The sequence below is a fragment of the Penicillium argentinense genome (genome assembly GCF_028826775.1).
Source record: "Penicillium argentinense strain IBT 30761 chromosome Unknown utg000003l_segment0_segment0, whole genome shotgun sequence".
NCBI lineage: Eukaryota > Fungi > Ascomycota > Eurotiomycetes > Eurotiales > Aspergillaceae > Penicillium > Penicillium argentinense.
The window spans coordinates 778,181-805,232 of record NW_026622662.1 but is presented as its reverse complement, the minus strand read 5'-3'; the positions used below and the strand labels follow the sequence as shown (position 1 = coordinate 805,232).

General features: G+C 53.7%; 13 protein-coding genes across 13 annotated transcripts; 5 read left to right on the top strand and 8 right to left on the bottom strand.

Annotated features, from left to right (window-relative positions):
- Positions 1 to 210: 210 nt before the first annotated feature.
- On the bottom strand, positions 211 to 1,854 carry N7532_002439 (uncharacterized protein; the record flags this gene model as incomplete). Its single annotated transcript, XM_056614933.1, has 2 exons — positions 211 to 1,505; positions 1,668 to 1,854. 2 exons carry the CDS (start codon positions 1,852 to 1,854, stop codon positions 211 to 213), a joined length of 1,482 nt encoding a protein of 493 aa, XP_056477905.1.
- Positions 1,855 to 2,014: 160 nt separating this feature from the next.
- On the bottom strand, positions 2,015 to 2,868 carry N7532_002438 (uncharacterized protein; the record flags this gene model as incomplete). Its single annotated transcript, XM_056614932.1, has 4 exons — positions 2,015 to 2,188; positions 2,260 to 2,470; positions 2,550 to 2,713; positions 2,782 to 2,868. The coding sequence occupies 4 exons, from the start codon at positions 2,866 to 2,868 to the stop codon at positions 2,015 to 2,017; spliced, it is 636 nt and encodes a 211-aa protein (XP_056477904.1).
- Positions 2,869 to 3,605: 737 nt separating this feature from the next.
- Positions 3,606 to 4,009, bottom strand: N7532_002437 (DNA-directed RNA polymerase core subunit RPB10; the record flags this gene model as incomplete). Its single annotated transcript, XM_056614931.1, has 4 exons — positions 3,606 to 3,648; positions 3,715 to 3,801; positions 3,862 to 3,920; positions 3,974 to 4,009. 4 exons carry the CDS (start codon positions 4,007 to 4,009, stop codon positions 3,606 to 3,608), a joined length of 225 nt encoding a protein of 74 aa, XP_056477903.1.
- Positions 4,010 to 4,363: 354 nt separating this feature from the next.
- N7532_002436 (WD repeat protein) lies at positions 4,364 to 7,175 on the top strand (the record flags this gene model as incomplete). Its single annotated transcript, XM_056614930.1, has 3 exons — positions 4,364 to 4,650; positions 4,705 to 5,438; positions 5,500 to 7,175. The coding sequence occupies 3 exons, from the start codon at positions 4,364 to 4,366 to the stop codon at positions 7,173 to 7,175; spliced, it is 2,697 nt and encodes an 898-aa protein (XP_056477902.1).
- Positions 7,176 to 7,523: 348 nt separating this feature from the next.
- On the bottom strand, positions 7,524 to 9,391 carry N7532_002435 (Clr5 domain-containing protein; the record flags this gene model as incomplete). Its single annotated transcript, XM_056614929.1, has 2 exons — positions 7,524 to 9,192; positions 9,276 to 9,391. The coding sequence occupies 2 exons, from the start codon at positions 9,389 to 9,391 to the stop codon at positions 7,524 to 7,526; spliced, it is 1,785 nt and encodes a 594-aa protein (XP_056477901.1).
- Positions 9,392 to 9,880: 489 nt separating this feature from the next.
- N7532_002434 (uncharacterized protein) lies at positions 9,881 to 11,272 on the bottom strand (the record flags this gene model as incomplete). Its single annotated transcript, XM_056614928.1, has 1 exon — positions 9,881 to 11,272. The coding sequence occupies one exon, from the start codon at positions 11,270 to 11,272 to the stop codon at positions 9,881 to 9,883; it is 1,392 nt and encodes a 463-aa protein (XP_056477900.1).
- A 937-nt stretch (positions 11,273 to 12,209) lies between these two features.
- Positions 12,210 to 14,925, top strand: N7532_002433 (Het-C domain-containing protein; the record flags this gene model as incomplete). The annotated part of the gene is made up of 2 exons (XM_056614927.1): positions 12,210 to 12,541; positions 12,618 to 14,925. 2 exons carry the CDS (start codon positions 12,210 to 12,212, stop codon positions 14,923 to 14,925), a joined length of 2,640 nt encoding a protein of 879 aa, XP_056477899.1.
- A 333-nt stretch (positions 14,926 to 15,258) lies between these two features.
- Positions 15,259 to 17,293, bottom strand: N7532_002432 (FAD-binding oxidoreductase; the record flags this gene model as incomplete). Its single annotated transcript, XM_056614926.1, has 5 exons — positions 15,259 to 15,351; positions 15,427 to 15,602; positions 15,672 to 16,484; positions 16,529 to 16,945; positions 17,038 to 17,293. The coding sequence occupies 5 exons, from the start codon at positions 17,291 to 17,293 to the stop codon at positions 15,259 to 15,261; spliced, it is 1,755 nt and encodes a 584-aa protein (XP_056477898.1).
- Positions 17,294 to 18,096: 803 nt separating this feature from the next.
- On the top strand, positions 18,097 to 19,371 carry N7532_002431 (NAD(P)-dependent alcohol dehydrogenase; the record flags this gene model as incomplete). Its single annotated transcript, XM_056614925.1, has 3 exons — positions 18,097 to 18,120; positions 18,240 to 18,362; positions 18,445 to 19,371. 3 exons carry the CDS (start codon positions 18,097 to 18,099, stop codon positions 19,369 to 19,371), a joined length of 1,074 nt encoding a protein of 357 aa, XP_056477897.1.
- Positions 19,372 to 19,828: 457 nt separating this feature from the next.
- Positions 19,829 to 21,044, bottom strand: N7532_002430 (putative Ras family GTPase (Rab4b); the record flags this gene model as incomplete). Its single annotated transcript, XM_056614924.1, has 4 exons — positions 19,829 to 20,229; positions 20,334 to 20,791; positions 20,853 to 20,917; positions 20,982 to 21,044. 4 exons carry the CDS (start codon positions 21,042 to 21,044, stop codon positions 19,829 to 19,831), a joined length of 987 nt encoding a protein of 328 aa, XP_056477896.1.
- Positions 21,045 to 22,080: 1,036 nt separating this feature from the next.
- N7532_002429 (uncharacterized protein) lies at positions 22,081 to 23,171 on the top strand (the record flags this gene model as incomplete). The annotated part of the gene is made up of 2 exons (XM_056614923.1): positions 22,081 to 22,406; positions 22,691 to 23,171. The coding sequence occupies 2 exons, from the start codon at positions 22,081 to 22,083 to the stop codon at positions 23,169 to 23,171; spliced, it is 807 nt and encodes a 268-aa protein (XP_056477895.1).
- A 585-nt stretch (positions 23,172 to 23,756) lies between these two features.
- On the top strand, positions 23,757 to 24,155 carry N7532_002428 (putative extracellular serine-rich protein; the record flags this gene model as incomplete). The annotated part of the gene is made up of 1 exon (XM_056614922.1): positions 23,757 to 24,155. The coding sequence occupies one exon, from the start codon at positions 23,757 to 23,759 to the stop codon at positions 24,153 to 24,155; it is 399 nt and encodes a 132-aa protein (XP_056477894.1).
- Positions 24,156 to 25,025: 870 nt separating this feature from the next.
- On the bottom strand, positions 25,026 to 26,738 carry N7532_002427 (putative mRNA processing protein (Mss51); the record flags this gene model as incomplete). The annotated part of the gene is made up of 3 exons (XM_056614921.1): positions 25,026 to 25,050; positions 25,107 to 25,764; positions 25,847 to 26,738. The coding sequence occupies 3 exons, from the start codon at positions 26,736 to 26,738 to the stop codon at positions 25,026 to 25,028; spliced, it is 1,575 nt and encodes a 524-aa protein (XP_056477893.1).
- Between the last annotated feature and the right edge of the window lie 314 nt (positions 26,739 to 27,052).

Genomic DNA, 27,052 nt, shown 5'->3' with positions numbered 1-27,052 from the left:
TGACTCAAAAGACACATACACCTGGAAGTTACTTGAGATAGGAATTCCCCAGAGGCGGCAAGACTGAAAAACTACAGACAAAAGCCGAGCCAGGAAACCAGCAGTAAAATTTACTAATAATTATGAAAAGACCTTCCAGTATGCTGGCAACGTCTACTCCACTCATCCCTTATAAACCGCTGAAATGGAGGGTGGAAGGGCCAGCCCCGACTAAGTCTGGATGGTCACGCCCTTACGGCTCATAGCCTCCTCCATGTGAAAGCCAAAGACGAGGCGATACAGATCTCGCAACCAGGAGTACTGACCACTCTGGAGCATCGCCTGACACGCCCGACCCACCTCAATCGCGCTGACACGGGCCTGCGAACCGACATTTCTGAATGCGGGGTCATAGGCGACTAATTTCCGATAATTCTTCAACAGAGCCGTCTGCCAGGGCGCCGAGCCAAAGGAGTCAGAGGAAAGAGACTTGACAAATGATGAGAGGCTCTGCGTGCCACCCCGTTGGTACCCACTGTTGATGGCGGCCCGGGTGATGAGAATTTTGAGTCTAGTGAAATTGGGATCCTCCGAGATCGTTGTCACTGTATTTGCTGAGGACGCAGTCTTTCCAGATGAACGAGAGATTTCCGAAATGCTTGATGCACTGGAGGGCCATTTGGAATGCGAATTATGGCCGTTGGCATGACCGAGGACAAGGATATTCGGAACCGGGGCTTCATCTGGGGACACCGTGACGGTGTCCTCGAAAATGGTCGTCGGAGTCTCTGGATTCACCACTTGACCGGATACGTCGTCGACGAAATCGAGCTCTGACACCTGCGTTGCCTGCTGGAATGCTTGTGCAAAAGTGGTTTGGCTGGGCCGAGGAGTACCCCGGTCCGAGTTGCGCATGCTGTGTAGGGTCCAGCCCTCGCGAAAGATATCACAGAGCTCCCAACAGGCCTGCACGGCAGACCCCAGCAGCTCCTCATCAAGCCTCTTTCCTTCTCTTCGGCTTTGACGAATACTGAACAACATCTCCGCCAGTGCCCAGCAAGCGCTGAGAAGAGAATCGGTCTCGGTCAGACGTGTCCGCTGTTTCATGAGGCGGTGGCACAGGGTTATATAGAAGTCCAAAGTGCGCTCTCGGAAGGCGTCAGGAAGGTTGCGGTCGTGCGTATTATAAAGGTGATTATTCAGCTCGAAGCTGACGCGCAAAACGGAGTCCGCCAGGTCATTATCACAGACTCGAACCTCGAACAATGCCTGGCAGAAATCTCGACAGAGATCCAGAGTAGAATTGACCTGTGATGCACATTCGTCATCGCGGGTGTCGTAGAGTTTCTGGCACAGTCTCCAGCAAGATCGCCAAGCGTCTTCCTGCATGTCATCCTCATAGGATTTGGATAATCGTTCTTTTCGATTAATGTAACTTAAACTAGCGAGCGTGTTGCACAATGTCCAGCATTCAGCTAGCGCTGTTCGAAGAGCGCTGATTTCGGTCTCTTTACTGCCAAAAGTTCCTAGAGTGAGCGATATCAGCCTTTGCATTATCCTCACGTCCGTGGACTCAAGGGATGATCGCAAGTTCGGAACTGTGCGGTACCTTCTGGGATGTCTGATTAGTGGTCAACTGGCTATCCTAGAGTATTGACTGGGATGCTCGGGGAAAGGAGGGGTTTCACCTTCTAAACTGCTTGAATGGGTGCGTCGCTCGATTTCATCAAATTCATTTCTGGTTTGCGCACGCGGAGTTGCGCGATCCGACCAATCCTTCGAGGGCGTCACAGAGGTAGTCAGTGGTGGCGGCGAAATAGGGCTGTGATCGACCTTTGCCCAAGAAAGATTGGTTAGCCAGTACCCCCAGTACATCATGGAGAGATCGAACGGAATGGCCTACTCTTTTAGTACTAGTGGATATGTTCGCCAATTCGGCATTTTCTGAAATTGAAGGGGGGAAGAAGATTCCTCTTCGTCGCATGCTTCTTCCGATGTATGCTGCATCGACTGTGCGTCGTTTCCGTGATTAGAGTCAAGCCTGTACGGTCCCGATGGACTGTGGAAAGTCATCCGGGGCGAAGACAAGAGGGGAAGTTCTCACAAAGTCTCCAAATCCTGGTGGGGCATGTATGACCGACTGTGGTGGCTCGTCCTCGTCTGATCTGGCATGGTTGACGTGATCCACCCGCGCAGGTGTTGTTTGGATCTGCCTATGTCAGTGCCCAACTGGAAATCCACACGATAACAAGGCCCGCATCGACCTTTGCGCCAACCTACCGTCAGTCCTGGTGTATGAACGGAAGTGGTCGATGTGATCTCATTGCCAACACCATCGCCATTATCTTGGCTAGCCTCAACCTCGGCCCCGACGTCGCTCGAGTCATTGGGGGCCACCGACAATGTATCCGCCGCATTGATGAACTCTGAACCGGGAGCAGAGTAACTCGAGTCCCTCACACCGAACGGGGCGGAAGGAGATTCGAGAGACCTATACTGGCGTAAGTGAGGGAGCGCATGGCTGCTTTGAAGAGGGGACCACAGCTGACATTGGATCCGATCCAGCATACGAACTGGAGGCGTCGCGGTACGAAAGAACAGAAAGCGGCGACCTGACGGCCATCATGGCCGAGAGCTGGAGAGCACGAAGTATGGCACTGCCTTTGAGGGAGGTGAAGAAGATGAAGGGTCGAGGAGAAGAGGTCCCCGCTTGTGCGCGAGATGTTGGAGAGAGCTAAGTCCGAGAGACAAATCGCCGGTAATTGGCCCCAGGAGGATTCAGCGCTGTTGGATCCAACGGACCTCGCTGATACGACGGATCGCCTGCACCGAACAACCCGACCCTGCGAACTGGGAGACGGAGGCGCCTGGGCTGTGATGAGCATGCATCCCGGACAGGCGTATCCACTCAGACGCCGCGCAGCATCTCCCGCCTAGTCCGCATGGGGTTACTGGGCGCTTGCGCGACCCTCTTGACTCGTCCAGGAACGCCGGTGGGGACGCCGTGGGGCTGGCCAGAATGCAAAAAGTGTCCCCGAGGACCAAGTCCAACGTCCATAGCCTCGTCGGCCTGCCTCCGTCTCCAGGAGAAGTTGGGGCTGGGTTGATAAACCCCCTCCTCGCAGATCGTCATGGGTGGATCCCATTCGTGAACTATATGGACAGGCATAACGGAAGGTGAAGGAGGGTCGATAGTGAGGAAGTTTTTGGGAATCTGGGAACAGAAAACAATGGATTATCTACAAATGTCTCCAGGTACGCCGGATCCGAAATAATACTAATAATGTGCAAACGCCGTTTTTCATGCAAGTCGGCGAGAACAAGACCGTTCTCACCCCAGGAGGACTATCGGATAGCCCGAAATTGATACCGCCGGCGCCATTTCAACAATTTCATGTACCAGCAGGGAAATTTGTGAGACTCATGTCGCATTGAGCCTTGGTTCTTCCGATTCGGATGTTTCTCCAAGGAGGATAAGGCGCGACTGTCATTGCTGGTATGGGCCCAGGGTTTTGTGAAAGCCAATGCACTATGCGGGTGTGTATGTGTGAGGAGGTCAGGTGTCTCGTGACGGAAAGAGATCAGGTGCTCGAGATCGTGAAGGAGCGAAACGAGCGGAGGCTCTATTAGATCTGAGCCTTTGTGCGGTCCTTCTCGGCGGAGTTGTAACTAGAATATCCGGTTAGAGCGGCCAAATAGAGAACACTAGTAAATCATTGAAAAGTGAAGTCATACCGAAGAAGCTTCTCAATCAGATCCACGTGAGTCATGATCATTCGACGACAGCAGTATCGTCGGCAACCAAGCTGGTCCATGGCATCGCTGGGAAGCTTGTTAGAATCTGATCTGAAAATCGAGTGGTCCCAAGTTCTCGACACATACCCATCAGGCACACCATCATCCAGCAGCTGGAGGTAGCGCTCCCACAGATCTGCGACAACCTGTACAAAGATCAGCAGAGAGCTTGAAGATCGAGACGAGTCCAGATAGATACCTTTCCACACGAGAAGCAACGGACGGGGATAATCATCGTGGATGGCGAAAAATCCGAATGGCTAGGAGAAAGTCCTGGAGGAAGTGCAGGTTTGACGAGGAGAGGACGCTCAAAGGAGTCTGGAGTGGATAAAAATTGCTCGGCCACGAGTGAATGAAGCTCTTCGCATTCACAAACTTTTCCCGCGACGGCGGTCAACGCGGGCGCCCTCTTTTCTGCCGCCCTCCTCCGCTTGATTTTTCCTCCCGAAAAAAAAAGTTGCGACTCGGCTTGATCGGTAAGATTTGGGTGTCTGCGTGAAATTATCTCCTGACATGATTGATTGCCGCTAAGAGCTGGCACTTCGAATTGAGACTACCGGGATTGACTCTTTAGCGAAGGATATTCACAATGGCCGGAAACCAATCTAATCGGCAACAAAAACGCTCCAGGGCCAGTGATGCTGCCGAAAAGGTATCACGGTCTAGCGATGATCGAGCTAAACGCCGTCGAACTTCAGAGGCCAACGAGGGACCGAAGGAACCGAAGCCTTTTTCGAATGTGGTTCAGGAAAAGCAGAGCGATGGCGCCTCCTCGGACAGCGTGGAGAAGCGAAGCGCGGCTGCACCATGGTCATTTTCTCGCCCAGTGGGCGGTCGATACAGCAATTTGGACCCCGTTGTGACTGAGGATGAAGCGTAGGTCACCGCTCGACCTTTCGTATCTCATTTGTTTCTAATCCTTTGATACAGTTATCTATTTGTCGGTCTTGATACGGCTGTACAAGTCTTCGCAACCTCCACCTCCCGCCTGTTGCGCACACTGCAAATGGAAAATGGCCAAAAGGTTATTGGATACAAGCTGAGCCCAGTCGACCAAGGTGTTCTCTACATTTTCACCTCTGGTTTCGTGACTAAGTGGGATTGGAACTCTGGAAAACGGCTCGTCCGCTGGGGGACAACCTACTCGTCAATCGCCGTTGATGTGCAACAGAGCGAGACTGCCGGCCAGGTCGCATCGTACTCCATCGGGGCCCAAAAGGATGGCAAGCGCCAGGTTATTATCAGTGCTCTTGGGGATAAGAAGTCGACCGAAATTGTTGCCCTCGATACCGCAGAGCAGGTTAATTCTATTCAAACTGCTTGCAAGGGACGCGTTATCGTTGTCAGTGATGGCACTCGTGTCTTCCTGGGGACAACCCGCAGTATTGATCTGGAGAACCCCGAGTCTACACAGTACATGTGGAGAGAAGCCACTTTTCCAGTTACCGCCACATCCCTTCACCTACGAGAGAATCCCGACGAGTCGAAGTCTGGTAAGGGTTCTGAGGCTGTTGATCTGGTGATCGGCGAAGGAAGTGGATCTATTCTAATCTATCACGATCTTGTGAATACCCTTTTCAGTCGAAATGCAGAAAAGAAGTCTCCACCCAGAAAACTTCATTGGCACCGAAGTGCCGTCAGCACTGTGCGGTGGTCGAAGGATGGTAGGTCTTGGTATTGCTTATATAGTGTCATTTCGGTTCTTTCTAACAACTGTACTTATAGGAAACTATCTCATCTCCGGTGGCCAGGAATCAGTCTTGGTTCTATGGCAGTTGGATACCGGCAAGAAACAGTTCCTCCCTCACCTGTCTTCACCAATCTGCAACCTTGTCGTTTCACCCAGTGGAAACTCTTATGTGGTCAAGCTGGCCGACAATTCGGTCATGGTTCTATCAGCCAGAGAGTTGCAGCCTTCTGCCAATGTGACTGGTCTTCAGTTGGCCTTCGATATGGCGAGTTCCAAAGATCCTTCCTCGAGAAAGCCGTCCCGCGCCATTGCGACATTACACCCCCAGCATCCCGAGAGGATGCTCATTGCTGTGCCGGCATCTCATCAGCCTAACCAGCTGACCCCTCAGCGTTCGAGCTCGGCCATGCTTCAGACGTTTGATATTCGTTCCAACTCTCACATCTCTCGCCAGGCTTTGGCGCGGACCAACACTACGACTCTCAACATGACACCAGACAGATCTCCGATCACTACCCCCGATGTTCGGCATATGGAAATTGTTGAAGATGGTAAATGGTTGGCAACCGTTGATACTTGGGCCCCTCAACGCCAGGACCTGGAGGCCACCGCTGCCAATTGCTCCTCGTCCAGTGCCGCCTTGCTGCGGCCGGAGATATTCCTCAAGTTTTGGAAATGGAATGCTTCATCTGATATGTGGGAATTGGTAACTCGCATTGATGCACCCCATTTTACCGATAACCACCATGCATCTATCCTCGGTCTCGCACCCCGGCCGTGTTCTCATGAATTTACTACACTCGGAGAAGATGCTGTACTTCGGTTTTGGTGCCCAACTGCCCGGCACCGAGGTGGGCTCAAGACGAACCCTGCTGACCAGCACCAAGATACATGGAAGTGCCGAAGCATGGTTGACTTGACAGGCTGTCTCGACAGCTCAGGTCAGCCGTTGTCAATGGCTTGCATGAGCTTCTCCGAGGATGGCTCGGTGCTTGCAGTTTGCCTGTCGCCTGGCTCCGGTGCAAACGATGGTTTGGTTCTCTTGATTGATGCCAGAAATGGTACCGTGCATTATCGCCGAACTGGTGTCTTCTTCGGAAAGCCCTGTTCCGCCAAATTCCTGGGAAGGTATCTGATCGTGGCCTCAACACAATCATTGGCTATTTGGGATACTGTTGATGATGTGGTGAAGCCTCTTCAATTGAACGAATCGGCCGACACAGGTTACCCACCAATGGTTGCTGTAAACGCAAGAACCAAGTCGTTTGCTATTGCTACTCGGGAACTGGACAACACTTCCGCCAAGAGACGACGCAGATCTCGGTTCCAAATCCGCATATATGACGTCCCGTCCTTTGAAGTGGTTTTTCAAGAAACTCTGGGAAGTTACCCGGTCGCCCTGCTCTCGGACGTATACTCTGGGGACTACGTCGTCGTCGATACCTCGGCTAGTGTGCAGCGCTTGGGCTGTCTGGACAAGGCATCACAAAAGAGCCTCCAGCCTCATGAGGTCACCAGTCATCTAAACTCAGGTCTGGCAAATATCTTTAAGCGGGGCCAGGAGACGGTGGCTACGAACCCGACTGACGGCGAATCCTCTACCTCTTCAGGCAAAGGGCTGGCTGGTGTGTTTGGTGACACCCCGTCCTTCTCTTTGCCCTCTATCAGCGTTCTCTTCAGGAATGTTGTCCAGTCCCTGGGCTCTACCTAAGCAAACCGCTGGACCGACCCAAAAAAATACCCTGATGTAAATTTTAACAGCATTTTGAGTCTTAGAAGCTATGTACCCATAAATATATCCAGTTTCTCATATATCTGGAAATAAAACATTCCTGGCCCCGTAAAGGGCGTACTAATTCAACGTCATTGCAGGTAGAAGGGAGTAATGGCATAGTTGATCCCAAGGGGTCTAAAGGATGTCTGCAAAAAAGGGTCACTAGGAAGGAATAAGCACTTTGTGGATCTTTTGTTCTGCTTGTCAATGGTTCACAACTAATAATTTTTAATTGATTAGATTGGTCAGTGAGCTAAAGGCTGCTGAGGACCAAGAGCAATTTCCCTAAAATTTGTGTAATGCCAAATTAAACAATGCCTTTCTTCCCTGAACATGATTCAAGTAAGCATCCAACTCATGATCCTCGTCAATGGGAAAGAAGGTTTCGTTTCCATGTTCATCCCTGTCGAGTCCTTCGACCTTGCTGATGATCGAATAGGGATACTTCGCTCCAATCACTTGGCGAAGCTCCTCGACCGACCGTGTTGCCAGCTTCTCAACCCACGTCCCCAAAGAAGGGTCCTGGAGCTGGCTATGAGGACTTAGCTGCAGATGGACAAGGGTATTCAGCAAATTTGAATGGATTATTGGGTCCATGTATTCAAAAGCACTCCCGGCCTCCCGTTGGGGATTGGCGGCGAACGAGGATGGGTCATTTGCTGCCTGCAGCAAAGACGGATCAATCTGCATATCCCCAATGTCACTCGTGGAAATTGGAGCACTTGCAAGCGCCTGCGAAGCAAGGGTGCTGATGCCGTTGCTGATCTCATTTCCTAACATATTACCCACAGCAGTATTCTGTGTCTCGCTGCGTGGAGTCGATCTCTTGCGAGCCGGATCTCGCTTTGTCTGGTCGTCGCGAAGCCGTTTCATCACATCCCGGCACAGTACCTCCATGGCTTTCAGTTTGTTCGTGTGATCCGGGTCGGCCTGACCGGGTTCGAGAATTCGCTGGAGCAATGCTGAGTTGCGAATCCACTGTGCCTTTAGTTCTTGCCAGTGGTCGTCCCCAGCTTCTAACTTGCTTGTGAAGTGGTCTGCCTTCAAAGTCTCGTAGAATGCATTGCGGATCTGGCGGCTTTCTTCAGGGTTGATTCCGAGAGCATTTTTGGCTTCTGCGATCGTCATTCGTCTTTCAAGTGTTCTCATCCGCTTCGTGACATCGGTGCAAACAACATCGAGGGCAAGAGCTTTCGCATCACGCTGGTTTGGCTCGGCATTAAAAACTTGCTGTAGGTGTGGAGATTCCTGAATCAGTCTGTCTTTAGCCGCTTGCCATCTTTCCGATCCAGCAGAGGTCTTTTTGACAAATCCTGCGTCTTCGCAAATTCTCTGGAACTGGTCTCGTGTTTGGCGATACAGTGTGCTGTCCAAACTCAGGTACTGTTTACTTTCATCGATCGTAGTCTCGGATGGGAATCGTGGAGGCCCCGGCGGATCAGCTGGCATACCAGCCCATGCACGTGTACGGCGACGACGCTTTCTGGACGCCCATCTTTCAGCGCTTTCCGATTTCAGACGTTCCAGTCTCTCCTTGCGCTTCGCCATGACCTCTGGCGACAAGCCAGGCGAGGCGGGTTCCTCTCCAACCGGCGTCACAGATTGATGCGGAAGAGCATCGGTGCTCTCGAAGGGCGCATCCTGCTTGTAGACCTCCTGCTGCAAGGCGAGAAGCCCTTCATCCTCCGGCTGTGTCTCATGGGTCTCGGCGTTTGGTTGCGACTTCATGCCATTGGGAACGCGCAATAGCCAGCGATTCTTCGCACGTACGCGCATTAACTCTCTTTCTTTAATCTCAAACCCTTCCTGATTCAAAATCCGGAGCATGTCGCGCTGGTTCGTATTGTGTTCCCATAGTTCCTTGACTCGCGCCACGAGTTGGACATTTTTATGTGCTGGGTTTTGTTTGGAAGGAAACCCCCATCGCTTGAACTGAGTCTGAAAGGCACGCTTGCTAGAGGATCCAGTGTAGTTAGCAGCGTAGTCGCGGATGAATAGCATGTCAAAGGTAAGGGCAGCGACGAGCTCGGAGCTTACCTTGGTGCGAACTGATAAGCATTTCTCATGTACTCCATGATATCCTCCAGGGCGCGTTTCTCCTCGATGTACATGCGATAGCAGATATCGCGCTTGCCAGCCCAATCGTACACCATTGCGGCAGAGACGCTCCCGCGCGTCGGCGGCGCGTCTGGGGCGAAAGGTGAATCCCCGAAGGTGACGGAGCTCTTATCAGGCGTTTGTTGTCGCTGCTGTGCGCCGTAGCGGTTGGGGAAAGATGCAGGACTCGGCGGGTGCAGAGGCAACACTTGCGCAGATTGTCACGTGACGCGTACATCGGGTATGCATGAGCAGTGATACGAGGAGTACCATGGGTACAAAGAATACTCCATATACGACTCAGAAACCAAAAAAAAAAAAAAATTAAGACTCGTGATACTCAAATGGTATCCATTGCTAAGAAGCGAGAGAAAGATTCAAATGTTGTTATCGAGACGCCGTTGCCAAACTCCCGTTGGTGTCAATTTCCCAAGTGCAGCTGCATAGATGCCCCAAAAAAAAGTAGATCGCTCAACGGTTGGACTATAAACAGGCAGAACTAAGCTAGGAATCAGAAAACAGAAGGGAAACAAAAAATCAATTGGTTATTTGGCCTTTCGGATCTTGCGTCGAAACTTGAACACCCGAGTTCGAAGCCAAGTCATGAACAGCACCCAGGTGCTCTTGGACTGTGACTTGAACGAGGTCGACGGCTGTCGCTCGGGCTTTTCCATGGTCGGCTTTGAATCCCGCGCGCTCATGCTAGAGCTTCCTGATTTCTCCGACAGTTCTGCTCTTGAATGTACCGCGGGTGACTCGGGCCCCCCTGACATAGTACGCTTCACCCGGCGCCGCGTTTGTCGTTCCTCGGCCTTGCTCTGCTGCTTCTCGAACCGGCGCGCCTTGGCTGCCTCCTTCTCCTCGAACGCTTGTCGTGCAGCCTGAATCGTGGCTGCACGGGAGACCGGGTCGGTGCTGGTTCGGGTACGGGAGCGAAACACAAAGTCAAGGGATGTCCGGGAGGTGGGAGATGCGGTATCCAGGGTGCTTCCATTGTCACGAGAATAACTCAGTGATGGTCGACTCGCGACATTGGTCTGTGAGATACCCGACAGGCGGGTGAGAGATTCATCTTCAATTTGCAACGAGAGCCGAGGCATTGGCCCCGAGGAAGCACGGTTGGTCCGATGAGTCTCGGATCCCGGTAAGAAATGGGATTCGGTTTCAGGGCTGCTATCGTCTTGTCCATCACTCTCATTGACAGAGGTTTGGTACGATTGGCTGTGTGGGGGTGTATATGTTTTTGGAGTTGGGCGCATGGGGTAGACATATTGCGACGCGCTAGGCTTGCCTCCACTCGACCCCGTCGCAGTCGAGAATTGGGATGTCCCACTGGTGGAACGATGATGAAGACCCGAGGGGGTTCTCCGGTAGGTGACACCCGTCAAGGATTCACTTCGACGGCGGTCTCGCTCAAAGTTCATGTAGATGCCGAGTCCCTCTTGCTCCGTCGAGGACCGAGACAAGTCTATCGAGGTGGATGGCGCATCGTCGCGCGACATTTTGCGCAGCATTGGTTTGATATGGACCTTGGGTTTGATGGGCTTACTCCTTTGCGAGCGGTAATCGAGTCCTTCCGACGATCCGTTCAAGCCCGACGCTGACATGAGATGGGTCGAGTCTTGATGCCATGTCGGCTCATTGGAGGTCATCGCCGGAGGTCTGGTCAACCGGATCGAGCCGCGTTCTTTAGAGTCATGGGAATGCGAATAGTCAGAATACTCTGGAAAGGGCGATGGCTCACGCGAGGCCTCTACGTCTAGAAGTGACGGGACCAGCCCGGCATCACCAGCCCATTGGCCGTCCATCCCGGACGCATAGGAAGCGGTACGAGAGCCCTTCTTGGGGCGCGGCCGTGGCACTGATTCACTTGACAGTCGACCCTTCGAGACCGGAAATGCCAGCTCGCGGGCATATTGAATGTCGGCACGAGCCATGGCGGGCGATCGATCTCCTCCACGATCTCACAAAAGGAGTCAGGATCGAGCTGTGCTGCGCATGGTGTTTGAGGGACTGCGAGGCCGGAGAGACAGATGGATCAGAGTCGCAAATCGGGGCGCAGGCGACCAACACAGCGAGCAGGGAACGGGGGTAGTTAAAGGGCTGGGCGCGTATGCGTCTGTTGGGGCGATGGCATCGACCACTGGGAGCGGGGGAGAGACGTAAGCGCGGGGGTGCGAGGCGAAAAGATCAAGCTGAACAATCTCAAGGGCGCGGAGGACACTGGCGCATGTCCGATAAGCACTACTGCCGGAGGTCACACGTCCAGGAAGCCGTTGAGAGAAGATCCCCAAGACAGTAAAAAAAGGAAGATTGGCCGAGCAACGAAGTCGGGGAAAAAGGGAGCGGTGAAGCCGGAGACGGCGCCGCCGCATGCGGCCGGGGATCTTGGGGAATCAGGCCCACGTTCTGGATCAGTTTTGTTTATGCATCGAGGCAGCATGGCACAGCCATGCTCTCATGCAGGAAATCTGCCGGATTGCTCCATTCTGTGCATGTCGCCTCGTTTCTTGACTCGGCCTGTTCTTCCATGATATCCTGGCCCCCACGAAACCAAGTCCTAGGACAATCCTGCTGTGAAACGATGAGCCCATGCAACTACGATGCAACTACGATGTAACTACGATGTAACTACTCCGGGATATTGCCCATCCCTTACCACCCTCGGCCTCGGCTGGATCAGGCGCTCTCGGACGGCATCGCAACAAGCATGGCTCCGACGCCTGATGGCCGCCAAGCCAGTGCGGAGCCCAGCCAAGCAGCCAAGAGCGCGCATCACCAACCCCCACCAAAACAGCACTCGTTTCTGCGCTGCCCCTCCTTGCTTTTTGCATTTTGTATCTTGCGTACATTCTTAACATTCCGTCCCCCGCCATGCCTCTATCGCTGCAGAGCGTGGGATTTTCCCTCCTTATCTTACTCGCCATCTCCGGCCAGGCCTATGGCTTCGGAGCCGGTAACATCGCCTCGCTGTCCAAGATCGAAGGCCAAAACTGGCGTCATGGAGATATCGAGGATACTCTTCTGACGCTGTTCCTGGCCCGCGTGGCGGGTGGTCGCAAGTTTGGCAAGCTGGATGTCAAGCGTGTGTATTTTGGGAACTGGCTGCGTGATTACAGTCAGGCCGTCGACGTGGGCACAGTCAAGTATGTCAGTGCCGAGGCCATTCGGATCCTCATTTGGGTTCTGGGCTTCATGAGCTTTGGGTAAGTGTCTGCATCCAATTGAGGTCGAGGAAGTTTCTTGTCTGCTGTGTGAGAGAAGGCTGACGGATGAATCTAGTTACGGCACCCGCGAGTTTGAGGTCACCACCGAGCGACTGGGCTGCTACCAACCCACGGAACATATTGACAACCCCCAGGGATATGCAGAGGGTGACGATGCTCGGCGCTATGACCGCCGTCTTCGAGGTCCCGTAGATGACGAGCGGGAGCTTTCCATTGACCCCCGTACCGGTTTGAAGAGCTATATCGCCTCCGAGGACCAGGGCATTGATACCTCGGCTGCTCTGATTCGTCGTGTACTCGGTCGCTCGATCCAGATGGGCCGCCGCTATTCCCGCTCGCGAAATGATGATGATCTCTATGAAGCTCTCCGCCTACTGGGTACGGGTCTACATTGTCTTGAGGATTACGCAGCGCATTCGAACTATACTGAGTTGAGTCTGCTGGAGCTCGGTGAACGGGATATCTTCCCGCACGTTGGCCGTAACACAAAGGTTCAAGTACGTGGCGCTCGCCAGTCTGTGTATCCCATTGTGACCGGTACTTTTGGTGGTGTCGATTTCTTCCATTCCGTGCTCGGTGAACTGTCCGATAAGACCATGCAGTCGGAAATCCAATCGCTCGAGGGTGTCATCTCCGAGTCGGAGGGCGACAGCCCAAGTCTCCTGCAGGACCTTCTCAGCAAGATTCCCAGTGGTTTGATTGGTGACACCGATGCCCAAGCGGGCCAAATGGACGATTTCAAGTCCAAAGCGGATGACGCCCGGCAGAACAACCAGAACATCAGCCCTCGCAAGCCCGAGGAGTGGACCCGCTACCTCAACGATGTCCAGAAACAGATCTATCCTGTTCTCGAGTGGCACGATCAGCTGCTGAAGACCATCAACGAAGCAATTGAGAAGATCCCCGTGCTCCCCGATCTCATTGAACAAGTCCAGGATCAAATCACCGTCTTTGTTTTCTCCATCCTGGCTCCTTACGTGCTCCCGATCATCAAGCAGGTCAAGGCCGAGCTGGAGACTGGTTCGTCCGAAGTCATCCAGAGCAGTCGAGAGCAGCAGCACATTGTCTTCAATGACGACTCTTGTTCCAACCCTACTCACTCCATGCTCTCCAAGGATCACTTCTCCAACATTCTCAACGAGCCCGCCGGTCGAATTGCGTCCAGCGTGGTCAAATGGTCAGTACCCCAACTGATGCAGTGCTGGGATGACGAGAATGCCGATATCGATCGAACTTTGACCCGCATCATTTCCGGCGTCTTTCACCACCCGGCCCTCCGTGAATATGGAGATGATGGCGCGGGCGAGATTCGTCAGATTATGTTCTCCACAGTGGAGCAGTGGTGGGGCGAGAAGAGTGACAGGGAGCGTGACTCTCTTCGTGATCAATTGAGCCGGGATGGTGTTCTCAAGGGTCGAAACCACAAGGAAGGCGTCCAAGACTGCGGACATGGCTGCGGCAAGCCGCTCGCTCTGCCTCATGGAAAGAAACAGTCGGGTGGAGGAAGCCACGGAGGAAGCTATGGAGGAGGCCACGGTGGAGGCCATGGTCAAAGTCACCAGTCCAAGAACGATTCGGGCCTAGAGAAGATTGCATCTCAGGCTGTGGGCGGTGGTGCTCTTGGTGGCCTTGTTGGCGGTCTCGTCGGTGGTGTGGGCTCTATGGTTCTCGGTGATGAGGACTCGAATGATCGAAAGAGCCCTAAGCCGCGTCAGGATCATAGTCGCCCGAGCACCAAGCCGCGCAGGGACGATAGTGACGATGACAAGCATGAACATCGCCATCAGCACAAGCCTCGCAGGGACGATAGTGACGATGACAAGCATGAACGTCGCCATCCGCACAAGCCTCGCAAAGATGATTCGGATGATAGTGACCGCGAGCGTCACCAGCGCCAGCAGGCCCAGCATCGCCAACACTCTGAGCGCCCTAAACACCACGAACCCCAGACATACGGCGGCGCGCCGCCCCGTCGCCAGGAAGCCTACGGTTATCAAAGCGAGACTCCATCTTACGGTGAACGGCCAACACCTCGCGATGACTATCCTCCTCGCCGCCCAGAGGGCTTTGGGTATCAAAGCGCGACTCCTTCCTACGGTGGCGGTTACGGTGAGCCATCTGTGCGCCGCGATGACTATGCTCCTCGACCCCCGGCCCCGGGTTACCACCGCGAGGAGTACCAGCAGTACCAGTCGTCCAGCGGCGGCGGTGGCTTCTATCAGGAAGAGAGACGTGAGACGTATGGTGGTGGTCGCAGCGAGTATGAACGAACGGAGACACACTACGACTACGCATCGCCACCGAGAACGACCTATGAGACCATGCAGCAGAGCTCTTACGGAAGTGGTGGATTTGAGCAGTAAGTAATGTGCATATCTTTTGTATTGGCAAGTACGATGCTAATGTAATGGTTTGATACAGGGAGTACTCGTCCGGTTATGGCGGACAGCGCAGTGGCTACAGTGAGCTCGAAAGACCTTCACCTATGCCACAGCAGACAAGCTACGGCCAGCGATTCGACGGCGGTGGTGTTGAGTACGTGGAGCGTCGACCTAGAGGTTCCAGTCGCTCTGGCTCTCGCAGCCGCAGCGGCTCTCGTCACCGTCACCAGCGTCATCATCACCACCATCGCCGCCGTGGCTCGGGCTCGGATTCGGATTAGATGCCCTTTGACTATTTGCAGATAGATGGGCCAATTACCATTCCTTGACTTCACTAGGTGCGGGTTGCTCGATTCGAACAACCTTGTCGCAGTTGAGCAGACGGAGAGGATCATAAGCCAATTTCAACTGGAGTCGATGTGTTAGTTGTCATTTCGGTAGATCAGTGTAAAAGATCACTGTCTTTTGTTTCAAGAGACTTACGCGGCGCATAGCATCCACTGTAGTTTCTCCCAGCTCGTGGGGGAGATAATCCCGCTTGACCAGACCAACACCATGTTCGCCAGTGACGGTGCCCTCCATTTCCACTGCGCGCTTCACCATGCGGTGAACGACGCCCTCGGCGATCTTTTTCTCGCCATCATTAAACAGGATGATGGCTATTTCAGTCAGCATTTGAAGGGAGTTCATGCTGGCTAGCTACCAAATCATAGAGGGGAAATACTCACCATGGAAGTTGCCATCACCAACATGTCCACAGATACCAGCCAATAGACCGCTCTTGGTCATGTCCGCCTTGGTTGCCTCAATAATGTCTGGCAACCTGCTCATCGGCACCGCCACATCGGTTGTCCAGACATGATCTTCGGGGCCGCGTCGCATGGCCATGACACTCCAAAGAGCCTGCTTACGAGCACTCCAGAGCTCCTGCATCTCTTCCTCACCACGGGCGAACTCGAAGGATTTGCCCGATGCATTCGACACAATCTTTTGCACCATGCTGATTTGTTCCTTCACTGCCGCCGGGGTTCCGGTGAATTTGAAAAAGATAGTCGGCGACTCCTTCCACTGGCGACTAGTGCTTTGACTCGCATTGATACACTTCATCTGGACATCATCCAATATCTCGACACCGGCCACGGGTATACCTGCCTCAACGACATGAGTGACGCACTCAGCAGCGTTATGGATACTTGGGAAGCTCGCGACAGCCACGTTCTGGCTCTTGGGCTTGACGGTCAACTTCAGTGTTGCCTCCGTCACGAGACCCAGGGTGCCCTCGCTACCGATGAAGAGTCTGGTCAGATCGTAGCCCGCACTAGACTTGCGTGGACGTTGCCGAGTCTTGATAACCGTCCCATCGGCAAGGACGACCGTCAATGACAGAACCCACTCACGCATGGTGCCGTATCGGTAGGCATTCGTACCCGAGCAGCCAGTACCCACCATGCCACCGATCATGGCACCGGGGCCGGGGTCCGGGGGAAGAAGAGACCGTCTTTCGCCAATTCCTCGTTCAGGTCCTCCCATCCCAAAGCCGGCTGGACGGTAACATCCAGATCGCGCTTGTGCAATTCCAAGATACGATCCATGCGACGGAAGTCGATACAGACGCCACCTCGTGTGGTAGCAAAGTGACCCTCCAGACTGGTTCCACCGGAGTAGGGCGTAACGGGGATGACTCGCTGGTGGCAGATTTTCATGATCTTGGAGACCTCCTCCGTGGTTGAGGGATAGAGAATCAAGAAGGGCTTCTCATCCGCCTTATGGGAGTAGGACGACCAGTCCGATCCAGCGTGTGAATCCAAATCGCCGGGCGCGGTCGAGACGTTCTCTTTGCCGAGGATCTCGACGAAATCCGACCAGGCGGCTTGCAGATTGGACGGGGAGACATTATGCTTGGGCGCATCGAGGTCGGCGAGTGTCGTTGTCGACGACGTTGGAAGGGCTGCAGGCTTCAAGGAGCCAAGGTAGTATGCGCCGGTAGAGAAGAAGACCAAAGCTGTTCATGCGAGCATAAGGTTAGCGTTAGCGTTAGCGACAAGCTGACCCGGACTTCAAGACCGGGTCAGCGTCTTGGGATTTTTCACATACCAAACATCATGGCAGCATAGCGACCGCCCGGCGACTGGGTCTGGTACTGGGCAAAACGCTCCTGCTCGGCTCGCTCGCGTTTGAGCCGTTGCTGGGTGCTCTCGTAGAGCTGGCTCTTGAAGGATTGCTGCTGCGATTGCTTGTCATTCGCCGCACAACGGGCCGATGCGCCGAAGAGTCTCTGTTGCGGGATGCCGACGGGACGAGCCCGCAGGCTCTGTAATGCGCCTCGGAGGGCCATGTTGGAGCGAGCCATGGTGGTGGAGGACAATCGTGGAGATGCAGAGGGGAAGTTGCGGGAAGCTCGCCGGGGCTTGGCGGAGCACGGGCTTTGCGTGCTTGACGCGCGATATGAGCGTGGTTGAACAATTGTACGTAGATAGCTTGTCCCTGACTACACTGATAGCATGTTAGTAGCTCTGCAGAATAGGCTCATTTGATCACGGTGGTCTATTGCGCAATCGATTTGGAGTGTTGGTGCAGCCACGCGGTTTTTGTCTCTTCTTGGATATAAGATGGATCAATTAAGAGGAATTGTATATAGCGCCAGTTCCGTCTTCTTACCACCTCTCTTGTTTGTTTTCGGTCAATCTTCTTTTGTCTCTTTAGAATAGGGTCCGAAATTTCCAATTGGAACCGTTGATATGATTGATCGCGGTCTATTTGGGCCGAATCTGCAGTTCGGCTGGCGCGAACTATGATCTCATGTCTGGTCTCGCCTGGTATATTCATCTGGCAATCCCAGCCAGCGTCGTTCTTCAAGAATCCACTTTCAATCTCCTCGGCACCACTGACACCGTGCTCCTGGCCTGGACACACCGTCTTATTTACCCACCTGAACCCACTCGGCCGATTGTGAGTGGCGCGGTGACGTGCAGGCAAAAAAGGACGATCGGGTAAAGAGCCCCCGCGGTTAAAATCCCAATTGGGCTCACTGGGGGCAAGTCGCCCGACGGCGGGGAGGTCAGCTCGGCTCAATTCACACATTTTGCCGGTTTATATATCGCCCCGCGGTCACACTCAGCGTCTTTTCCTCATTCTCTATCACAAACATCCATAATGGCTTCGACTGCCACTGCCCAGGTATGGTCTTCGAGCAAGCGCGAAAGAGTGAGAGAGCAGGCCTAGGGCGACTCGCGATGCCCCGCTCCCCACCTCTTCCCCGGACTCTCAAGACAAAACAGCTAGCTGATGTTCTACAGAACTTGTCCTTTGTCCTACAGGGCATTCACCAGGTCTCCTATGAGGACCGCCCGCTGCCCGAGCTGAAGAACCCCCACGACGTCATCATCAACGTCCGCTACACCGGTATCTGTGGCAGTGATGTATGTGCACCCGATCCGCGGCCTGTCGCGCCGAATCGAGAAACGGGGAGAGTTGAGCTGACCGCTAGGACAACGTCGACAGGTTCACTACTGGGAGCATGGCGCCATCGGCAACTTCGTCGTTAAGGACCCCATGGTTCTGGGCCACGAGTCTGCCGGCGTCATCAGTAAGGTCGGATCCGCCGTCACTTCCCTCAAGGTAGGTGACCACGTCGCCATGGAGCCTGGTATCGCATGCCGACGATGCGAGCCCTGCAAGAGCGGCAAGTACAACCTATGCGAGAACATGGCATTCGCTGCGACCCCGCCATATGATGGCACCTTGGCCAAGTACTATGTGCTTCCGGAGGATTTTTGCTACAAGCTGCCCACGAACCTCTCGCTGCAAGAGGGTGCTTTGATGGAGCCGCTCAGTGTGGCTGTTCACATTGTGCGACAGGCTTCAGTCAGCCCCGGACAGACCGTCGTCGTCTTCGGTGCTGGACCCGTTGGCCTTCTTTGCTGCGCTGTCGCCACAGCATTCGGAGCTTCGCAGGTCATCGCTGTCGATATCCAGCAGCCGCGTCTGGACTTTGCTAAGCAGTATGCTACCACTGCCACTTTCATGCCCAGCAAGTCGCCCGCGGTAGAGAACGCTGAGCGTCTGAAGCAAGAGAACAACCTGGGCACTGGTGCTGATGTCGCCATTGATGCCTCTGGCGCTGAGCCCTCCGTCCACACTGGTATCCACGTCCTCCGCAACGGTGGCACTTACGTTCAGGGCGGCATGGGCCGTAGCGAGATACAATTCCCTATCATGGCCGCCTGCTCCAAGGAGTTGACTCTGAAGGGTAGCTTCCGCTACGGCAGCGGTGACTACAAGCTCGCAGTCGGTCTGGTTGCGTCCGGTAAGGTCGACGTCAAGAAGTTGATCACGGGCACTGTCAAGTTCGAGGATGCCGAGCAGGCTTTCAAGGACGTCAAGGCTGGCAAGGGCATCAAGACCCTCATTGCGGGTGTTGCCGAGTAAAGCAAAAGCAGAGCGTGTTGTCCGTCCTCTTTTCCCCCTTTAATGTCGAAAATGATGATATATTTGGCCGGTGTTTCCACGAGTTTTTGAGCGAGAAAAACATAGCGGAGCCCGGAAAAGCTGGTCTGGGAGCCGTGTCCTTCGATTGATATAGAGCGAGAGAAATATAAAGTTTTAATATGAGAGTCATGCAACTCGACTCCCTAGTTCAGAAAAAATAAAAATAAAAATAAAAAAAATAAAGCCCATCCGCTGGGCGATATGGAGAGCATCTGCAAAACAATTGATGAATGAAGGTCAGAAGGGGTATCGTGCAGGGAGATTCAACGAAAGACAAGCCGAAGCCATAGAAAAGCCAAAACAGTAATGCACGCAGCCAGAAGAGAAAAAAGAAAAGAAAAGAAAAATTGGCGCATGGGGAATCTGTAGCCAAAATAACGGAGAAAAGGGAAGTTGTCTAGCAACAACCTTGATTTCTCCGGGACGAGGAACCCAGACGGAATACATCCTCCCATTCCCTCATGCCACCTCTCCAACCCTGGCTCTGCGAGGGACCCCTCCCTCGCCGGCGTGAAGTCCGATGGAGCGGCAAAGAGTTATCATCCAACGTGGCGCGACTGCGAATGCTGGATGCATCACTTGTCCCATGCCCATACATACCGCCATCCCCATATTGAATTCCACTCTGGGGGTCATCAGGATCAATCTCTCCCAGCTCGATCTTGGTCAATATTATACGCGCCAGCCGCTGGAAGATCTCGTCAACGCCCTCACCGGTCAAAGCTGAGACCTCGACTGCGACGGGAATGTTTGACTGCGCAGCCCAGCGCGACGTATCTTCTGGGCTCACCTCTCCCCCTCCGCAAATGTCGCCGTCAGCCTCGTCCCAGTATGCAGTTGACTGGTTGATCGAATGGAGCCCCCGACGTCATATGGTATTGACGACTGTTTACTCGACGTACTGGACGGGGTCGGGGGCGGACGAGCCATATCATCGGGGTCTGAGGTGGCCGTGGCATCGGCGAGATCAGCCTTGTTCCCAGCCAGCAAGACGGTCAAGTTCGGGGAGGCGAGGGCCCGAGCATCCATGAGGAACGTTGGGAGGGCAGCGAAGGAAGCGTAGGAGGAGACATCGTAGACGAGGATGGCACCGGCGGCGCCGCGATAATAAGACCTGGAGACAGAGCGGAACCGTTCTGTGCCCGCTGTATCCCACAGCTGCAGCTTTATGCGTCGTCGTCGAGAGCCGGAGCCGAGCTTGACAATCCGAGAAGCGAATTCGACGCCGATGGTTTGTGAGGAGAGGATGCGCCCTGTGAACCGGCGTGACGAGGGGGTTAGCGAGGGATCCTCATGGGGAGGACCTTGAGGGACGGCATGCGTACATTCATTTTTGACGAACCGATGTAGCACACAGGATCTGTTCCACGCCGATTAGCTTCGGAGAATTCGCGTCGAATGGCACGAGCTGTGCGACTTACTTGCCTGCGCCACTGGGGCCCAACAGGATGACCTTGGCGAGGTAATCGTACATGCTTCCCAGTTCCTGAATGATCAGCGATCCGCGCCTGAGCGGGAGGGGCAGACTAGGCTGGGCAGGGCAGACATACCTGGTCTTGGTCGGGCACAGAGGAAACCTCGGACGAGGCAGACAGACCCCTCGGGCGCACCATGGCGCTGTGGTGAAGCAGAAGTGGATGAAAGGTGGGTGAAGAGATGCGCCGCAGAGAAGCCGAGCTCCCCATGTGCGCGCACCGCTAGTGACGACTAGTTGGCCTAATTGGGCTTTTTCACTTTTCTTTTTCCTCCTTTCTTTGATTTTGATTTTGATTTTTTTTTTCCTTGGTGTCTTTTCGAATGCTGAATATTAAATACGAATCAAACCTAAGTAATAGAATGAATTCTGTAGTTGAGGCTGAATTAGGGCGACATTCGTTTATTCGGCGCCCACTGTTTGTGTTGGTAATAATATAATGGACGGACTATAGAATCCGGAGAGTGATGATGATACAATCACACACCCCCGAACTTCTCAGTGGTCCACTTCAGATTTCGTTTCTACCGGTGAGAAGGTAACTCCTGGGCTGTACAGCTATCCCACAGCCCACTTCGTTGCGCCCCAGAGGGTTTATACAGGGCCCTCGTAAAGGAATACCCGAGAATAAGCTCACTATGAGGCTGTGCGAGGCGCCCTGCAGGTTGGCGCGGACATAGCCAACGCGACCCAGTGGCTAAGCGACGACTGTGCAGTACTTGTGGTACTATGTACCATACTAGCGATGACACAATTCCTTCATTATTCGGAGCCAAGCGCTTGCCACCGCACACCGGCCAAGTTGTTTCAAGACAAGATCCGCGCATGAAATCATCCTGGTGGCCACTAACTCGAGAATACGACGGGCGACTATTACAATCACTATATGTGCTCCTGGTATATGATGATAATCACCAATAACTCGACTAGGCCTAGCCACCCTCGCTGTTGGACCCACGGGTCGCCGTCGTATTCGCTCAGCGATCGCCAGGGCCTCTCTTGCCGTTTTCGGGCTCGGGGCTGTGTACCTTTTTACTTCCGCCCGAAATTTAAAACTTGCTGTTTCTCCCATCTGCACCTAGCCAGTCTTTGCATTGTTCTTTTGATCACGGGCTCTTTGGATCGAATTCGCGTTTTGTCTATCATTGAACATTGACTTGTTGTTGAAATACACCATGAAGCTCTCGTGGGCAGCGACGGTAGCCACCGCTCTCCTGGCCTGCTCCTCTGGAGTGACATCACTGTCCATCCCTCGATCCGACCTCGTTGTGCGCGAGGCACTCCCCGCTGACCATGAATATGTCGACCTCGAAAAGCGACGCGGCGGCGGCGGCGGAGGTCGCGGCGGAGGGAGCAGTGGAGGTAGCGGCGGCGGCCGGTCATCGTCCAGCAGCTCTGGCTCCAGTCGCGGCGGAAGCAGTGGCAGTTCCAGCTCATCCTCCAACCGAGGTGGCTCTTCCAGCGGCGGCAGCGGCGTGTCCCCATCGTATGGCGGCGGCAGGTATGGTTCTCCTAATTCCGGTCCTGGCGCATCTTCCGCGGGAAATCGTGGATCCTCGTGGTCCCCGGGGTATTCTGAAACTCTGGATATCATGGGACCTGGGGATCTTCGGGATCTTCTCGGTCTTCCTATGGCAACTCTCCTTCTTGTTATTCTGGGTACTCTCCCAACTCATCCTGGCCGTTGGCGGCGCAAAGCCCCGGGTCCAGCTTCTCATTCACATCCACCACCAAGTCGAACACAAGAACAAAGGAGCTAATTTATCGGCCCCCGGGCCTCGACAGGTACTACGCCGGTGGTGCGCGCACTCCCTATACGGCAGGACGGAGCTCGCCCCTGGGCATCACTCCATTCCTCTTGCCCGTTGCCGCGCTAGCGTTTTTCCCGGGCTTGTGGCTGTACGGTGCCTACGCGTATCCGTATACCCACCCTTATCACTATGTCAACCACACCAACAACCACAACGAGTCGTTACCGGTGGTCTGTCTGTGCCAGGAGTACCAGGAGTGCGGATGCGACGACAACAACAACAGCACTTACTATGAATCGCTCTTCAATGACACGGAGCCTCGAAACACCTCCAACGCTCGCGTTGTCAACGTGAACGGCACCGAGAAGCTGTATATCAACGGGACGCTGGCCAACGGCACGACCGCCGATGACGGGTCCGAATCTGGCGCCTCCCTTTCGGTGGTGACCCTGATGCACGCGAGTGGATACTGGGTGGTCTTTGCCGTAGTCGGCGCCACCGTGTGGATGTTCTAAAAAACTGCCGGAGCCTGATGGCTTTTGTTTGCTGTTTTCCGTGCTCGCTTTCCTGCTTTTGCCTTGCAATTCTGATCTTTTCTTTCTTGATGGTGGTCTCGGCTACTTCAAGATTTGATGACCCGAGACGACTGGATCTCTTCTTGATACCCCATGACGGCCATTACGACTATTGTACTGCAGTAGTGATACGATAGATACTTTGAGCTATTAATACCACCTGTATAAATTCCCATCCTATATGATGTACTCCTAGTAGGTATACACCATTTGTAGTATAGACTGGCCTATCGTGTTGGAGCACGAGCTGCATTCCGGCCGTCGCGCGGTTACGTTGGCGCTAGTCCTGTTCGGGCAGCCCCTAAATGAATACTCATTTCCCTCGCTCCCCTGCGACCCTCTGTTTCCCCCACCAACTCCTCCTGTCTTTTCGAAGCAGTGCCATTCGTTTCATCTTCCCGGACACGGGCTGTCGCATTCATTTAAACCAGCTCCATTCACTCTTTCAATCTCACAGTCTTCCAATCTATCATAAACAAACCGGATATCCACATCCACACAACCAACAATCACAGCACCACAACAATGTACTTCACCAAGACTCTCATCCTGCTCGCGTCGGCCCTGGCCCCCGTCGCATTTGCCGCTGAGGCTGCCTCACCCGCTGCCGTGACCCAGACTCTGACTCTGGTGCCGTCGGGCTACACGCCCCCGACAACCACCCCGACGCCGACTTCGACTCCGAGCTCGACCCCCATGCGCACCAGCACTCCTCTGTCGTCGAGCGCCTCGTTCACCCGCACTCCCATCTCATCCACTCCTCTGGTCAAGGCCACCACCGTGGCCGCCGTCAAGCCCAACACTCAGACTACCGGTGCTGCTCCCGCCGCGAGCTCGAACCCGTCCAGCGGCGCCGCGTCGCTCCAGCTTCCTGGCGCCATGGCCGCTGGTGCTCTGGCTGTTGCCGGTCTCCTGGTGGTTTAAACCACAACCACGCCCAATATATATGACCGAATAGGAGCGCAGATTCGCCAATGCGCATTGCGACTGGGTCTTGAGGATCCTTGTTAGTCGGGGTGCTGTCGAAAGCCGACCGTCTACGAAGACGACAACCGAACTTTCATTTCTTCCATGTTTTTCTTCTTTTTTGGGTGACCCATTTTATTCTGGCAATTTCTCTTCTTCCAGTGGTCCCCATGATTCTCTTTCTCCCATACATATTCTTCGATACACCTTTTTTTTTTCGATGATCACGGATTTGTTGATGTGTTCTCCGATTCTCTTGATGCCAATACCCTTTTCTTCTATTCTCCAAACCCTTTTTCATGTCATCCAAGAACTCTTTTGTTTTTAAACCTTTTATATCAATTGATGGAATTCAACTCGAACCTCTTTTTCCTGATGGAGATGCGTGCAGCATTGTTGGTCTTGGATAACTCCTCTTCTCCTCTCTGTCTCTTGTATGTATCAGTAGTGCAATACCAAGTAATAATGATATACAGCTGGTGAAAAGGAGGGATATCGAAACACTGGCGGACTCAAATTGGGTACTTTAAGCTATAGCGCGTCGAGCAGATTCTCCACTGATCTGAAGATCACCTTCCCAGTGCGTTATACGAAGCTGTACAAGGCTATACGAGGGCACAAATCCTGTAACGGTGTGGAGAACCACATCTCGAAAGTTCATTGGATGCTGAAGACAACATCGAGGGGAGAGCTCTGGCAAGAAAGATCAAAAAAACTATCTACTAGTACTTCCTACAGGCGATCCCAACATAAGCCGGACCCTAAAATATCATACACAAAAAAAAGGCTTATACTTTCTCACTATCACCGACCAGCGCGTCTTGTAGCTTAGTCTTTCATAGTCGCCTCATACCTGTACGGAGTCAGTCAGCTAATGTATCATGGCAATAGGGAAGATAAAGAGCATACCTCTTTCCACGGAAACCCCACAATCCCCAGTTACCACAGGAGATATCATGCGGATCCATATCATTCAGATCCCACCTCAAGCTGCGGAAGATATTCTCACCAGGCTCAAGAAGCAGATCAAATTCGCCCGCACACTTCTCATGCACCCACTTAATATCCCGCTCCATATCCCACTGCGTATAGCCAGTGCAAAGGATAGGCACCTTAGTCTCCAGCAGCTGGGGAAGCGTCTCCTCCCACTCGTGCGAACTGGCCGGGTGGCCGAGGCCAGGGTGGAATAGCATGAACATGTCAAGATAAGGGTCGAAGGGCTGGAAATACTGAGCCTTGTACATGGTGTGGAAATAGTCGACATAAGTGGTAATCTTCATTTGACCACCGAGACGGTCTTCCACGATACCGCCAAATGGATTGCCGGGGGTACGCTCGGGCAAAGGGAACTCAGCGTCGCGGTTCGACATGCTCTCCGGTCCGATAAAGACCAGGTGTAGCAGGGAACGAGGGAACATGTACTGCAGTTGCAGCCAGACGTCGCGAGGGAGCGAGGATTCAGCGCGGGCACCGAGAATGAAGATTCGAACAGGGGGAGCCTTCAAACGGAGACCCTTCAGGTCGATATCCTCACCTGTTCGCGGTGGGTGAAGGGAGTATCTCAGGGCTGAAAAACGGAGATGTTAGCAAATTCAGACTCAGCGGTGAGACCAAAATGGATCAGTCCCGAAGGACGTGAAGTTACATACCAGCCAAACTCTTCAAACCCTCAGCTGTCAACCGATTCTTGCCCCGAACGCTGTAGGGGCTCAACTCATGCAAAACACTTGCGATGGTTTGCGGGTAGGTAAGCATACGGGTAACCTGACGCATGGAGCGATCGTCGTTGATGGCGTCGAATTCGCGAGTATACATCAAGGTATCCCAATTGGTCATGTTGACCACAAAGTTATCGTCCTGGACACCGGGATAATTGAACTCTGGGAAAAAGCGGCCAGACTGCAGATCATGATCATCCTCATTGATCTGGCGCAGAGTCTCACAGATCTCAAGATGAGCCTCGAAATCATCCATCCAGTGTTCCTCCGAGCAGTAGATCGGAATACCGCAGTCCGGGCACTCGAAATGCGAATGGGCAGGCGGGAGACTGGCCTTGCTGGCGTCGGCAGTTTTGCGGGTTTCAGGATCATGAGGAGAGACTGGGGCTCGGGTTTGCTGGTGACTCGGATGAGGGCAGAAGGCGTTCTGCTTGATAAAGTTCGCACGCTGACGGATAGCATATGAGGGCGAGTTCGAAAAGGAGTGGAACAGGTTATCAGGTTTCAGGATTGGTCGCGTATCGACGGAGGGACCGGTAGAGGTCGATGCGGAAGCTTTCTGCGCGAAAGACGGAGTCGAGTGCGAGCACGATGTGGAGCAGCCACCACTGACGGTCTTTGCCTTGGATTGCTCAGACGCAGGTCCATTTCCGCCGAGAGACCGGTTGTTGCGCTCGGAGCCAAAGCTGCGAGTCCAGGATGGGGAGACGGCGCATCTCCGGCGGATGGGGGCGAGACTTTGCAGGCGTGCCGGGGATCCGGATACCCGTGCACCCTGGCGGAGTACCGTAAGGCACTGAGCGCAGGTGTAGCCTACTGCCATTGCGTATTGGTGGTGATGGGGTGGATTGAGGGAGTGGTTGATTCGCGACGTTTTTCCAGGAAGGTCGGCTGCACGTGACTAGTGTGGAGAAGCGGAATGGGGTGGTTCGATTCGACGTAGATTGTTTATTGCAGTCTACCGCACAGAACTACGGACGAGTCTTCATCACTGATTTCTTTGTCGGTCACTATAACTGTAGGCATAGCGCATCGAGCAGTGAGACCCGAGGGAGATATTTGGAATCTCCTTTTCTTTCTATCTTATAAGTGAGCAGTAATGGACATTTTAAATATGTTCCGATACATAGAGAATAT